The 16,684-nt window shown below is 34.9% G+C and overlaps 1 protein-coding gene and 1 non-coding gene across 3 annotated transcripts in view; one reads left to right on the forward strand and one right to left on the reverse strand.

Moving 5' to 3' along the window:
• Positions 1-6,712: 6,712 nt before the first annotated feature.
• LOC114097367 (zinc finger protein 573) overlaps positions 6,713-16,684 on the reverse strand; it is a 39,868-nt gene continuing 29,896 nt past the window's right edge. For both annotated transcript variants that reach the window (XM_027941258.2, XM_071605128.1), the window contains exon 6: positions 6,713-9,180. In XM_027941258.2, the coding sequence (XP_027797059.2) occupies positions 7,475-9,180 (1,706 nt within the window). In that variant the 3' untranslated portion in view covers positions 6,713-7,474. The remainder of the gene's footprint in view (positions 9,181-16,684) is intronic.
• Positions 16,347-16,451, forward strand: LOC114097558 (U6 spliceosomal RNA). The gene has a single exon (XR_003583601.1). It is a non-coding gene; the product is annotated as a U6 spliceosomal RNA (small nuclear RNA).

The following is a 16,684-nucleotide window of genomic DNA, read 5'->3' on the forward strand; positions in this document are numbered from 1 at the left end:
CACAGTTCAATTAACCTGTAGGGTCCAAGCAGAGTAAAAATTAAAACATAAAGTACCAGATGGATTTGGAAAAGTAATTAATAATATGAAAGGAGATGTAATATGGAAGAGCATTTGTCTTCCATACCCAAGGCCCTGAGTTCCAAACCAGTACCACAAAACAAACAAAACTCTCTCAATTTTAATAGTAATATGTGAATGCCAATATTAATGTCAATTTTGAATATTTGTTTAAAAATTCTGAACAAAATATTCACAAGAAAAATCAAGCAGTTTATCAAAACAACAGCATACTATGGCAAAGCAGTTATATTCCAGAGACAGCTTAAAACAAGAAATCAGCATAAATGACCACATTACCATACTAAAGGAGAAGTCTGAATCCCGGAATAAAATTGGATACAAAAGAAAAAAAAAAAAAAAGCAAATACGAGTTTCTGGCAAAATATTGTGCTAATAATTTCTATTATATTGGTTAAAAGACTGAAATGTGGACTATTACCTCAATACTGGACATAACCATATTTATCTTTTTTTTTTTAGTTGTAGTTGGACACAATACCTTGATTTCACTTATTTATTTTTATGTGGTGCTGAGGATCGAACCCAGGGTCTCACATGTTCGAGGCGAGCGCTCTACCACTGAGGCACAACTCCAGCCCCCATATTTATCTTAATAAAAGAAAAAATAATTATTTGAAAATTTCATTTCTATTCATAGATGATATGAATGCTTAGAAATTCCACATTCTATTAAAAATAGATTATCAGATTTTCATTATATTGAAAATAGTAACATCCAAATATAACATGAAGGGATAAGGGGAGGATACTCTTAACATGGTAAGGAAAATCATGAGTGTACTTTTGAAAATCCATTACCAGGAAAAGGAAAGTTGAAAAAACGGACAAAAGGAATAACTAGGAAAGTCAGTGAAAACTGGACTCTCCAATAAGTTTGAATAAAAGATATTTAATAGATTAGTTAAAAAAATAAGTATATTTTTAAATGGACAAGTTTATAAATTAACAACAGTAGTAAAGATCCAGGTATAATAAGCCATGACTGCAATTAGACACTGTTGCTTATAATCTCTATTTGAAACTCACAATATTCAAGATAGAGTTTGAAAAATTGTCAATAACCTGAATACTGATCCATAGAAAGAGTTTAAACACATTAGATATATTTACACAGCTTCAGCTGGAAGGCCTTTTGTTTTATAGAAAAGTAATAGTACTGGAGTAGAGAGAAGGTAGCTAACCACATATCATCATGCAAGCTGACTGCTGTCTCACCAAAGCTTACCACAAGACATAGTGCTGAAATTCAATTTTGAGGGTTACTCCTTTAAGTTTTGGCAGCATTTCAACATATGGTTTCACATCCCAAATTTTAGTAGGTAATAAGGAATGCAAGTTCCAAAGTCATATTTAGATATGCTAGATTACACTTAATTTTCAAAATTCACAATTGCGGGGGGGGGGGAAAGGTTAATATTCAGTAACAAATTGCAGACAGAAGAAATATGGATGAGTAGATAGTAATACATGATAAAACTATCATTATAGACATTTGGCTGACAGTGCAGAATGTGATGTTCCTTAGTTTGAAAAGCTAGTTACTTTTTCTATCGGGTTAGAAGTGATTTAAGGAAGCAATCAACTGTTATTCTGAATTTCAAAATGTTAAAAGTTTTTTGTTGTTGTTGTTGTTTTTTAATAATCAATAGTGTCGGGCTGGGATTGTGGCTCAGTGGTAGAATGCTTGCCTAGCATGTGTGAGGTATTGGGTTTGATTCTCAGCACCACATATACATAAATAAAATAAAGGTCCATTGACAACAAAAAAATATTTAAAAAATAATAATCAATAGTATCATGTACATATGAAAATTCATCCTATTTTAAAAAAACTGTATATAAAGCTCAGAAAATTTGAAGGAAAAAAAAGAGAATATCATTGCATTTTTCCGTTAATTTATCAAGAATATATTGAACCAGGAAAATTTTGAATTGACTTTTCCAAAAAATAACTTTTTACTACATAGTTGTTTTAAAAGAACCTTGGAGTTTGATGATATAATGTCCTTTTTACCTTAATGAGTGAAATTCATGAAACTTGATTTTTTTAGGAGCAACTATCAATAGTTTTTTTTTTTTTTAATTTTTAATATTTATTTTTTAGTTTTCGGCGGACACAACATCTTTGTTTGTATGTGGTGCTGAGGATCGAACCCGGGCCGCACACATCCCAGGCGAGCGCGCTACCGCTTGAACCACATCCCCAGCCCCAACTATCAATAGTTTATGACAAAAATTCTATTAAACATATAACAAAGAATGAAAAGTGTTATTAGAAATTATATCCTGGGCTGGGGATGTGGCTCAAGCGGTAGCGCGCTCGCCTAGCATGAGTGCGGCCTGGGTTCGATCCTCAGCACCACATACAAAAAAAAAAAAACAAAGATGTTGTGTCCGCCGAAAACTAAAAAATAAATATAATTCTCTCTCTCTCTCTCTCTAAAAAAAAAAAAGAAAAGAAAAGAAATTATATCCTTCCTGATGTTTTAGCTGAGGAATGGTCAGACTATGCATTTACGCATTTCCATAACAAAGATCTTATTTTCAATTGTCTTTTTTTGTGTGGGGAGGGAGATTGCCAGAAATTGAACTCAGCGTACTCAACCACTGAGCCTCTTCCCCAGCCCTATTTTGTGTTTTATTTTGAGACAGGGTCTCACAGAGTTGCTTAGTGCCTCACCATTGCTGAGGCTGGCTTTGAATTCACAATCCTCCTGTCTCAGGCTCCCTAGCAGCTAGGATTACAGGTGTGTGCCGCTGTGCCTAGCTCAATTGTCTTTTTAAAATTCATATTTCCTACAATATCCATGGTTATGTTTGTTAAACTACATTATTTTACAAATATAATTCCTCAAAAATATATTAAAGGGGGCTGGGGTTGTGACTCAGTGGTAGAGTGCTCACCTAGCACAGGCAAGGCCCTGGGTTCGATCCCCAACACCATATAAAAATAAATAAATAAAGACATTGTGGTCCAACTACACAACTAACAAATATTAAAAAATATATATTAAATATTCCTAAATATTTTTGTTAACTTTTAACTTAAAAATTTCCTTCATTTCTTCAAGCCTTTTCCTGATTATATCTACTTATTTAGTTCATATTCCACAGGAAGAGGAGGTAGTGGGATTTGAATAAAAAGCTATAGTTTTGTGTGTATGTTTGTGTATGTGTATGCAGTACTCATAATTGAACCCAGGATTTTGCCCTGAGCTACACCCCCCCACCCCAAAACTATAGTTTTATTTCATAATCATTAGTCTTTATATTTAGTTTTATTAATATTTTCTTAATTATTATAGTTTTTCTTTCTGCTAATTGCATAAATTAACTATTTCTTTCCACAGCGTTTATTGTGTAGTATCTAACAGTCATTTTAGATATGTCATAGATACAGAGATGAATAAAATAAAAATAAATGAATAAATTTTCATTTATTTCTGATTTCTAATGCACTAAAGGGATTGTATTCAATGAAAAATTGAGAGTTGCCACTTAAATAATATTTTACAATGCAGAATTAATAATCATGTAAAAACCTTCCATGTGCTTTCAGCAATATGCACCATCATTCATAGTCTGTCTAAAAACCTAAACCTAATCTCAACCTAATTAATTCTCTAGACCTAAGTTCTAATTATAGGGAAAATGAGGGACCGAACAACAGGTAACATATCATGAATGAGTGATATACTTTGAGATTTAAAAAAAAAAATCATAAGCATAAAAAGTGGAGTGTAATACCTTAGAAAAGAGAGAATAATTTTTTAAAATACAGTAAGTTAACCTAGAGTGGATTCTGATTAGAAAATAAATAGCTATAAAAACATCACTGGATGAATAGCTTTCAAGAATGTTTTTCTATTGTGATTATCAGGAAAAGTGCATGTATTTAAGGGTGAAATGTCATAATATTTTCAACTTATTCTCAAATGCTACAGAAACAATTCATCAATAATCAGATATAAAAAGTTAAAAGAAACAGATACAGCAAATAACATGAATGTAAACATGAGTTGCTGAATATTTCTTTCAAATTTTCTATATATCAAATAAAAATACAATTACAAATTTAGGAAAGGTCTCCAAGAAGACAATTTACTCCTTGCTATCCCATTACTATATCTTAAATGGTGAACACAGAATATAAATTGTTGGCTATTAATCAAATCATTATACACTCTAAATCATATACTTTTATTTCCAAAATTTTGTAAAATTTAATGGATGAGAGTCTTTGAGAATGTGTTCTAATTACACAACTAGACTCTTTACATAATAATTAATCAGCAATACAATCTGATAATAACTCATATTTACTGAGTATAAGACCATATGCCCACATAATCTTCCAAGGTATGTGTACCACTTTCATCCCATAATAGGGCTATCATGTAGGTTCTTGAGTAGCATTTTATAAATGATGTCTGTAGATGATAATTATTTTGACAATGACAAATGGAGGTAAGGTGGGAGAATAGCACTGATAAGGCATGCATTATATGATATTACTGCCTATGTGACATTAACAAATTCATTCATAAGTTTTAAGAGTTTATAAATGAGTACTGGAAGGTGTAATGATTTAAAAATATGTCTGCAAGCCAGGCATGGTGGCACACCCATGTAATCCCAGTGACTTGAGAGGCTGAGGCAGGAGGATCACAAGTTGGAGGCCAGCCTCAGCAACTTAGTGAGGCCCTAAGCTACTTAGCAAGACTCTGTCTCAAAATAAAAATTTAAAGGGGCTGGGAATGTAGCTCAGTGGCAGAGCACCCTTGTGTTCATTCCCCAGTATCATAAACTCCCCAAACACAAAAAATGTCTGTGAATATTTTGACCTTCTTCTCTTTTAAAGGTGAAACTGAAGAAAAGAGACCAGTGGGTAAAAAGGGATAAGGGGAGAGGAAAGGGAGGAGCGGAGGTAAAGGAGTGGTTCTGAAGAATGAAACTGATCAAATTATGTTATGTATATGTACCAATATCACAATGGAACTCACCATTCTGTATAATTAATATATACCATTTAAAAAATGTAGAACTGAATTCCTCTTGAGTATAGGCTAGATTTATTGTCATGCTGCTTACAAACAGAATACGGCAGAGGTGACTTCCAAACCAAGAATATTAAAAAGATCATTTCTGAGCATAGCCAACTGTCATGTCACAGGTACACTTAAGAACCATAAGGAGAGCTAGGTGTGGTGGGACATGTCTGTAATTCCAGCAGCTCAGAGACTGAGGCAGGAGGATCACAAGTTCAAAGCCAGCCTCAGCAATTTAGCAAGGCCCGAAGCAATTTAGTGAGACCCTGTCTCAAAAAAAAAAGGGGGGGGGGGGCTGGGGATGTCACTCAGTGGTAGAGTACTCCTGGGATCAATCCTCAGTACCAAAAAAAGGAAGAAGGAAGCATAAGGAGAGGCCCCATTGGAGAGGAAACAAATTGCCCCTGAAAACTTATCAGTCACATAACTAAGCTGTCTTTGAAAGCACATTCTCCAGCCTCTGTCAAGTGTTTAGATAACTGCAACCTCTGGAGACACAGGATCTAAACTGCCCAACTTAGTTGCTCCCAAATTCCTGACTCACAGAAACTGTGAGAAAAATACATACTTATTGGCAGTTTGGCTACTAATTTTTAGGGAGCTTTGGAATGTTAGCATGATATTATCCGATTTTGGTACCTTGTCAGGGATACTATTGAAAGCTAAAAGTGTCTTGAAGATAAAGATAACTTTTACTAGGAACCTGGAGAGTTATGAGGAGGCAATAAGTGAGGACTTATGGAAAACCGAACACTGTTACTAGAGACAACAACTCATTTTTAAGAGTTTATAAATGATTGAGTATTGGAAGGTGTAATGATTTAAAAATAAGTCTGCAAGCCAGGCATGGTGACACACCATGTTATGCACTAGTAGCAGAAAACCTAGCAAACTCGTTGCATGTGATAACATGAACAGTAGAAAATAATACCTCATGAACTTGGGTAATTTAGCCAAGTAAGCTTCCAAGAGACATGCTGAAGATGCCACCTAGGTTCTTGTTGCTTAAAAGAAAGTATAAGAATTGAGATAAGCTAGGGGCTGAGGTTGTGGTTCACAGGTAGAGCGCTTGCCTAGCACATGCGAGGCGCTGGGTTTAATCCTCACCACCACATAAAAATAAATAAATAAAATAAAGGTATTGTGTCCAACTACAACTAAAAAATATTTTAAAAAAATAATTGAGATAAGCTAAAGAACAACTAAACAGAAGTGGACCAGGGGGTTGCAGTTGTGACTCAGTGGTAGAGCACTTGCCTAGCATGTGAGGCACTGGGTTCCATCCTCAGCACTGCATAAAAATAAAGGTATTATGTCCATTTAAAATTAAGGAATTTAAAAAGAATGCCATCCAACAATGATGGACCAGGACTTGGCACTCTGTATACAATAATTTACATTTGCATAATTTGCTCAAGAAGCTCCCCAATTCTTATTCATTTTACAGCATCATTCTCAGTCCAGAATTTCCTCAAAGATGAGGATGGCTTTTTCCTAGCACTCTCACTGTTCAAATAGATTAGTCAGTTTTTCATTACTATAATGAAATACCTGAGGCAAGTTAGCTTTATAAAGAAAAGAGGTTTATTTACCTCATAGTTTTGGTGGTTCAAGGCATTGCACTGGCATTGGCTTAGCTCTTGTGAGGCTCTCATGGCCAAATCCTTAGAATGGTGGTACACGTAGGAAAAAGAAGAGATCACATCACACTGCCAAGCAAGAAGCCCAGGAGCAGCTAAGGTTATATAGTCCCTGGAGTTTCACAGCCACTTCTGAGAGGACACCTTCAACTGACATAAGGACCCCCCACTGGGCCCTACCTCTTTAAGGTAGCACTAGCAAACTGGAGACCAGGCTTCTAACACATAAGCCTTTGGGGGACACTTACTTCAAACCATATCCAAACCATATAGAATGTAAGAAAGTAACCAGTGTGACTCCTGGGGAACAGAAGCCTGACCCACAGTCAAGCCTTCAGATGATTCATCTCATGAAAACCTCAATGCTCCTGAATTTCTGGCCCATAAAACCTGTGAGAAATATTTATTATTGTGTTAAGACATTAAAATTTGGGGTAATTTGTAACAACCATTAATGTCCAGTAGAGAAGGCTCCCTTTAGTATAAAATTCCATGCCATGGACGTTGAAGGCATATAGACATGAAGAAATTGGGAATTCTATTTTGTTTTAAATTTGCCAAGAATCAGATATTTCATTAAAACAGAACTGATACTGAAAGCTTTCTAATGTGTCAAGAACTATATTATGAAGTCTCATTTGCTAAATACATACCTATAAAACTAATATTTAATCATTTCTTACCAAAGTGATTTGTCCGTGCCTATTCTTTGACTTTCACACCTGTATGAATTCCTTGATGTGATTTAAGGGCTGAACCGTATCTAAAGGTATTCCCACACTGTTGGCACACATAGGGTTTCTCACCGGTATGAATTCTCTCATGTTGAACAAGGTTTGAAGAACGACTAAAGGCCTTACCACACTTCTTACATTCATAAGGTTTTCTACCAGTGTGAATTTTCTGATGTTGTGTAAGGTACCCACACATTTTAAAAGCTTTTCCACATTCTTTACATTCATAGGGCTTTTTATCAGCATGAATACTCTGATGTGCAGTAAGGTGTGAACTACGTCTAAAGGTCTTTCCACATTCTTTACATTCAAAAGGCTTCTCGTCAGTATGAACACTCTGATGTAGAGTAAGATTTCTACAGAAAGTAAAGGTTTTCCTGCATATCTTACACTCATAGGGTTTCACACCAGTATGGATTTTCTGATGTTGATTAAGATATCCATGCAAGCTGAAGGTCTTTCCACATTCCTTACATTCATAGGGCTTCTCACCAGTGTGGGTTTTCTGATGTTGCACAAGGTTTGAGCGAGTACTGTAGGCCCTCCCACACTCCTGACAAACAAAAAGTTTCTTCCCAGAATGAATATTCTGATGCCGGGTAAGATTTCTATATAAGGTAAAGGTTTTCTTACACTCCTTACATTCAAAGCGTTTCATACCAACATGAATTTTCTGATGTTGATTAAGGTATCCATACAAGCTAAAGGCCTTCCCACACTCCTTACATTCATAAGGTTTCTCACCAGTATGAGTTTTCTGATGTTGAAAAAGTTTTGAGCCAGTAGTATAGGCCTTTCCACATTGCCCACATTCAAACAGTTTCTCACCAGTGTGAATATTCTGATGTCGAGTAAGATTCCTATACAAGGTAAAAGTCTTTTTACACTCCTTGCATTCATATAGTTTCCCACCTTTATGAATTCTCTGATGTAGAACAAGGTATGAGGCAGTGGTATAGCCCTTCCCACATTCTTTACACTCATACGGCTTTTTGCCAGTATGAACACTCTGATGTACAATAAGCTGATGACTTCTTCTAAAAGCCTTTCCACATTTCTCACACACATATGGTTTCTTGTTAGTATGAATTTGTCTATGTTCAACAAGATTTGAGCACCTACTAAAAGCCTTCCCACATTCCTTACATTTATAGGGTTTTTCACCAGTATGAATTCTCTGATGAATTTTTAGGTGTCCACCTTGACTAAAGGCCTTCCCGCATTGCTGACACTCATAAGGCTTTCCACCGGTGTGAATTCTCTCGTGTTGGGCAATGTGTGAGGAATAAATAAAAGCCTTCCCACATTCCCTACATTCGTATGTTTTCTCACCAGTATGAAATCTCTGATGTACAGTAAGTTGATAACCACTTTTAAAGTTTTTCTCACAGTATACACATTCATAAGGTTTCTCACCAGTATGAAATCTTTGATGGAGAATAAGTTGATAGCTGCTGCGGAAGTTCTTCCCACACTCTTTGCATTCATAGGGTCTCTCAACATGAAACCTATGATGTAGAATTAATTGGCAGCTACTCCTAAATTTTTTCCGGCATTTCTTACATTCATAGAGTTTCTCTCTGCTATATATGCTCTGATGTTGTGTAGAAGATACATCTTTCTCATAAGTGGGCATTTCTAGATAGCTGATTATCTCGCATTGTAAACCCCAATCTGAAATAAGAAAACAAAAAATATTTGTATTTCTGTATCAGATGACATAAAACATGCATAAAAGAAATAAGCAACATTCCTAGTAAGTGAATGGCTTACAAAAAAATCTAAAAACACAATCAATGAAGTGTGAAGAAGGCCAAAAAGAATTCAGAGATGTATGGGACTGAATATCAGATAATGAAGTTACTGATCAAGGAAACAGGTAATGTTAGGGTGTGGGTCAGAATTTGTGACAGACTTGTTATAAACCTGCTATCTTGGCACTATTAGAGACCAAATGAATTATAATTCAGAAGAGGAAAAACTTCAGCATCTTTATTTAGAATCTATCATTAATTTAGATTCAATATTTAAGAATTCATCCTTTTAAGTTTTTTAATTTTTTTTTTGAGAGAGAGAGAGAGAGAGAGAGAGAGAGAAATTTTTTTTAATATTTATTTTCTAGTTATCGGCGGACCCAAAATCTTTGTTTGTATGTGGTGCTGAGGATCGAATCCAGGCCACATGCATGCCAGGAGAGCACGCTACCGCTTGAGCCACATCCCCAGCCCCATCCTTTTAAGTTTCTTTAGTGATTTCTTTTATTCTTAGAATAAAATTCACACAGTAGCCTCAAATAAAATAAAATACCTGGAAATGAATCTAACAAAAGAGGTGAAAGACCTCTACAATGAAAACTATAGAACATTGAAGAAAACCTCAGAAGATGGAAAGATCTCCCATCTCCTGGAGAAAGGCAGAATTAATACTGTCAAAATGATCATACTACCAAAAGCATTATACAGATTTAATGCAATTCCTATTAAAATCCCAATGACATTCTTCATAGAAATATTTGAAAAAATAAGAGCCAAGAATAGCCAAAGCAATCTTTAGCAAGAAAAGTGAAGCAGCAGGCATCACAATACCAGACCTTAAACTATACTACACAGCTATAGTACCCAAAACAGCATGGTATTGACACCAAAATAGACTTGTAGACCAATGGTACAGAACAGGGGACACAGAGACAAACCCACATAAATGTGGTTATCTCATACTAGACAAAAGTGCCAAAAACATTTGCTGGAGAAAAGACAGCCTATTCAACAAATGGTGCTGGCAAAACTGGAAATTCAGGGGCTGGGGATGTGGCTCAAGCGATAACACACTCGCCTGGCATGCGCGGGGAACTGGGTTCGATCCTCAGTACCACATACAAATAAAATAAAGATATTGTGTCCATGGAAAACTAATATTAAAAAATTCTTTCTCTCTCACTCTCTCTCAAAAAAAACCCCTGGAAATTCATATGTAGCAAAATGAAATTAAACCTTTATTTCTCACCCTGCACAAAAATCAACTCAAAGTAGATTAAAGACCTAAGCACTAGAACAGAGACCCCGAGCTTAATAGAAGAAAAAGTAGGCCCAAATCTTTATCATGTCGGCCTAGAATATGAATTCCTTAACAAGACCCCAAAAGCACAAGAAGTAAAATCAAGGATCAATAAATGGGATGAATTCAAATTAAAAAGCAGCTTCTCCGCAAGGAAACAATAATGTGAGGAGAGAGCCTACAGATTAGGAGAAAATCTTTACCATATGCACCTCTGATAAAGCATTGATCTCTAGGATATATAAAGAACTCAAAAGACTTAACAAAAAACCAAACAACTCAATCAATAAATGGGCTAAGGAAGGGAACAGATACTTCACAGAAGAAATACAATTGATCAACAAATATATGAAAAAGTGTTCAACATCTCTAGCAATTAGAGAAATGCAAATCAAAACTACACTAAGATTTCATCTCCAGTCAGAATGGCAATCATCAAGAACACAGGCAACAATAAATGTTGGTGAGAAGAGAAAAACTTCAGCATCTTTATTTATAAAAAGGTACACTCATACATTGCTGGTGGGAGTACAAATTAATACAACTACTATGGAAAGCAGTATGGAGATTCCTCATAAAACCTGGAATGGAACCACCATTTGACCCAGCTATCCCACTCCTTAGTGTATACCCAAAGGACTTAACATACTACAGTAATGCAGCCATGTCAATGGTTATAGCAGCTCAATTCACAATAGCTTAACTATGGAACCAACCTAGGTGTCCTTGAATGGATGAATGGATAAAGAAAATGTGGTATATATTCAATGGATATTACTCAGCTTTAAAGAAGAATGAAATTATGGCATTTGCCAATAAATGGACAGAGCTGGAGAATATCATGCTAAGTGAAATAAGCCAATCCTAAAAAGCCACAGGCCAATTGTTTTCTCTAATATGTAGATGTTAATTCACAATAAGGTGGGGGACACTAGAGAAGAAGAGTGTTACCTTAGATTAGGTAGAGGGAAGTGAAGGGAGGAAAGGGGAAGGGAAGTGGGGATAAGAAAAATAGTAGAATGAAACTGAGATTATTACTTTATGTATATATGTGACTGCATGACCAATGTGATTCTACACATTTTCTACACATTGATTCTACACATTTTCTAAATGTGAGAAATTATATCTCATCTATGTATGATATATAAAGTGCATAAATTCATTCTACTGTCATATATAACTAATTAAAACAAATTTTAAAATTTTTAAAAAATAAAAAAAGAACATAAATGAAAAAAAAATCAAATCCCTCCCTTTCCAAGCAGGTCAGCAGGACTCCTGATACCTATGAGGCCATGTGTCAAAACAGCAACCTGTTTGTTCCCTATATTCTACCACATTCCCTCTTTTTGTCACTTAGAAAACAGTACAAATTTCCTCATTATTAATGCTTTCTATGGATGGTTTAATCTTCCAAGATTCCTTGACACTTTGTAGATTGGATTTTTCTCATTCTTTAGGTCCAAGGATAAATGTTCTTTTTTTAGAAAGGCTGTACCTGCTAACTCTAAGTATGTCTCTTTGTTTTCAATTATTATATCATTTTCTGATTTGTATTCTCCTTATTTACACTTCCCTAAACTTCCTAAAGAGCAGACACTATCCCTCATTGTTTTATCACTTAATTACCAGGTCCTGGCATATCCAAAGTGTTAAATAACTTATTATACTTACTTCAACTAAGTTGTATTGTGCCACATCCACTCTATATATGCTAAATCTGTGTTGTTTCATATCCTTACCTGCGTCCTCATGTCCCTTCTCTTACTGTCCAGATTGGCCATTCTGTACTTCCCAGATAAACATTCTGATAATTTTCATCAGACAATTCAGACATATACTTAGATGAAAATTATAAGGCATTCTTTCCATTTGTAAATGCTGGCAAGAATAAATAATAATATAGAGGAAAGTTCTAGGGTACCAGATGCCTAGAACTGCATTAAAAAAGGATATATTAAATATACACTGAAGGATGGCAATCCAGATTAGATGCAGGAAAGACTGAGCAAAATCCATACAGAATAAAAAGAGTACGGTCAAAGGCAATAAGGAGTTTTCAGTGATTCAACTGTGTAAAAACAAGAGAAACAAACATTTCCTAACCTAAAAAAAAAAAAAAAAAAAAAAAAAAAACCTGAATATCAGCAATATCAAAAAACAAAGAGGAGCACTCAATCTAAAAATATTTTCTAACTAAATGCTACGTTGGTAAGTACCATGGACATCAGAGAAGCAGGATGGATGCTCACAAAAAAAAAAAAAAAATGTAACTTGGTTGTCAAGACTGAAGATGCCACATGCATACACCAAGAATATGTGAAAAGGTTTACTACATGCATAATGAGGTTTTCTAGAGAGGGCAAGGTAGTTTCCAAGAAGTTGAAAAATAATTGAGACTGGTATGGAGTTTTTATTGATGCTGAGGGTATGGAGCTCCTACAGGTGAGAGGGGGCTTGCATGGTTTGGAACTGCCTCCTGGAATCAAAGAAGAGAGCACCTAGGTTTTTAATCAGATGATCCATAAAAAAGAAAAAGGGGTTAAAAAAAAGAGGAACAGGTCTTGAAAGTTATCAGCATTCAAAAATCAAAGAGTCAGATTCTTGGGGCTGAGGCTGTAATCAGTGGTGGAGTGCTTGCCTCTCATGTGAGGCACTAGGTTCAATCCTCAGAAACACATAAAAATAAATAAATAAAATAAAGTTACAAAAAAAAGTCAGATTCTTTGTTATACTACTGAAATACTGAAACGAGAGAAATACAGACAGGTAAAAAGAAAACCAATTCAAAAAGTACATTAATCAACTACAATGCTTAGAGAAAAAGCTGTTACCTCAACATAATTAAATAAACAATTGATGAAAAAAATCTAGAAAAACCAACAAAGTAAACTAAACAAAAGTAGAAGGAATAGAGATAAATCAGTATGTAATGAATTCTGGAAAAGAATAAAACCAATTCAAATAAAAAAATAACCTTTAAAAGAAAAATAACTGCAATCTAAACATAGTGAAAAAGGAGAGAGGGAAAAAATTTTTAAATTACACTTAAAATTTTGATTAACATTGACATCTCAATAATGTCTACGTGTAAAGAATAAGCCTAAAAACAGAAAGAAAGAGAGAGAGAGAGAAAGAAAGAGTGAGTGAGTTATGGGGCAAGGCAAGTAGTTCCATGGTATGGTATATTCTTAGCATATGCTGAGCTTTGGGTTCAATTCTTTTTTTTTTTTAATTTTTTTTTTAGTTATAATTGGACACAATATCGTTACTTTTTTTTTTTATGTGGGGCTGAGGATGAAACCCATAGCTTCACACATGCTAGGCGAGCACTCTATTGTGAGCCATAATCCCAGCCCCTTTGGGTTCAATTTCTAACTCTCCTCCCACAAAAAGAAGACTTATAAAATTGCTCACAAACATATTAGTATGCAAGTAAATTTGAAAATACAGGTGATATTAATAATCTTCTAGAAAAGTATTTGATCAAAACTGACCCTATAAGAAGTTCAAAAGCAGCCTAGTGCAGTGATGCACACCTGTAACCCCAGCTGCTTGGGAGGCTGAGGCAGTAGGATTACAAATTCAAGGTCAGTCTGGGCAATTTATTTAGCAAGACCCTATCTCAAAAAGGGCTGTGGATGTAGCTCAGTAGAGCACACCTGGGTTCAATGTCCAGTACTGCAAGGAAAAAAATAAAAGACAAAAAGCTTTAACAAATTTTCATAGGAAAAGGTAAAAAAGTCTAGCAATATTCAACACCCTGATCCTTTACATGATTGTCTTTCCATATTCCCCACTAGTATAAAAATCTTTATCTTTAAACATCCTCCACTAAAATAGGATAATATCCTTGTATCTTTGAATTATCTTCTTAAAAACACTAATATCTGTTTCTCTGACTAGTCTCCACTAATATCAGAAAATTCTTCAAGAAATGTTTGATTTCAAGAATGGAACCAAGTAAGATACAAGATAAATCTTGGAATCTTAGGCTAAAAGGTAATGAAAATTAAAAGATTTATGGCTTTTTTAAAAAACATGTGTCTGGATATTGAGCTGAGTATACTGATTATGTGGTATTAAACACATTAAGCAAATGAAAAATGGATAAATCCATAATTATTTTTGGAAAACAGAAAACATTATTAAAAAAAATTTTTTGTAATTTTTTTGAATGCCTTTATTTTATTTGTTTATTTTTATGTGGTGCTGAAGATCAAACCCAGTGCCTCACGAATGCTAAGCAAGCGCTCTGCCACTGAGCCACAGCCCCAGCCCCAGAAAACATTTTCAATACATCAAGTCCAATACATCAAGTCAATAATAGAAAAATCATATATATTTTCCTTCCCTCCAACATACTTGTATCAAAGTAACCAAATAGCTTCAGTTGATCATTTCAACAAAAAAACTACAGGGCTGGGGCTGGGGCTCAGTGGTACCATACTTGCCTGGCATGTGTGAGGTACTGGGTTCAATTCCTAGCACTGTGTATAAATAAATAAAAATAAAAGATCTATCAACAACTAAAGAAATATTTTTTTTAAAAAATGGAGGGCTGGGGATGCACCTCAGTGGTGGAACACTTGCCTAGCATATACAAGGCCTGGCATTCAATCCCTACTACCACAATAAAAAAGATCTGCAGACATAATAGGGCTTTTTAAAAAACCACCTGGCAATTCCCAAGCTTATTAAGATAAGTATAAGTTGGGTTTGATAGTCCACACCTGAAATCCCAGAGACTCAGGAGCCTGAAGCAGGAGGATCACAAGTTCAAAGCCAGTCTACGAGGCCCTAAGCAACACAGTGAAACCCTGTCTCAAAAATAAAGAATGAGAGGCTGGGGTTGTGGCTCAGCAGTAGAGCGCTGGCCTAGCACGTGCGAGGCCCTGGGTTCAATCCTCAGTACCACATAAAAATAAATGAGTAAAATAAAGGTATTGTGTCCAACTACAACAAAAAATAAATAAATATTAAAAAAAGAAAGAAAGAATGAGCTGGGAATGTGGCTCAGTGGTTAAGTGCCTGAGTTCAATCCCTGGTACCAAAAAATACAAAGTAGAAAAAAAAAAAGATAAGTATAAAGAGTGAGAATAGCGGCGACAGAACTGAATTCTACTGTTACACCCAACAAAATCAGGGAGACTTCATTAATCACAGGAAAAAGATAACATCAATGGAGGAACCCAATTGTTATCCTAATAAAGTATAACATATACTGGATTGTACCACTGATTTGTCTTTTGACAGAATATGCATTACCAATTATGTACCTCAGCAACAAATACTTTAATGTGAATTCCCCTAAGAATAAAAATACTTCCCAATTTACATGAATGTAAAGAGTAGAGAAAAACATAAATTATTCCATACAACAATACCCAGATACATTCAGAAGATAACAAATGTCAAAATATAAGTGGTTTTGTCACTTCAAAATGTCTGTGTCATAAAGGGAATGTGTTAGACTAAGGAGAATTTTGTCACTGCAGTAACCAGGTGAAATGAACAATCTTGCATTGGGATGCTGATTTGAACAAACTAAACTGGGCCAAAAGGGGTAATGCAAGGACAGTTTGGGTTTTGAAGATGCAGTAAAATTAAAATACATTAGAAAGAGAAAATAGAAAAATCAGTGACAAAGACAGATTATAAAATAGTTGAGAAAACAGTGAAACTTTGGTCAAAAGAAAAACAAGAATATCTATGTGTCTATGTACTAAGGTATTACAAGTGGTAGGGATTTGAGATTTTAATTTTTTAAAATTATTTTACTTGTGCTCACTTAGGCAACACATATACTAAAATTGGAAAGATACATAAAAGATGATCATGGCCCCTGCGCAAGGATGACTCAAATTCATGAAGCGTTCTGTATTTTTATACATAAACCATCATAAAAATAAACCATCATAAAAATATTTTACTTCTTTTTTCTTTTTAAAATATTTTCTTTCTTTTTTAAAAAAATATTTTTTAGTTGTAGTTGGACACAATACTTTTATTTTATATTTTTTTATGTGGTGCTGAGGATCGAACCTAGTGCCTCACACATGCTGGGCAAGTGCTCCACCATTGAACCACAACCCCAGCTCCATACGTACCTCTATTTTCT

The sequence above is a fragment of the Marmota flaviventris genome, chromosome 18, assembly GCF_047511675.1.
Source record: "Marmota flaviventris isolate mMarFla1 chromosome 18, mMarFla1.hap1, whole genome shotgun sequence".
NCBI lineage: Eukaryota > Metazoa > Chordata > Mammalia > Rodentia > Sciuridae > Marmota > Marmota flaviventris.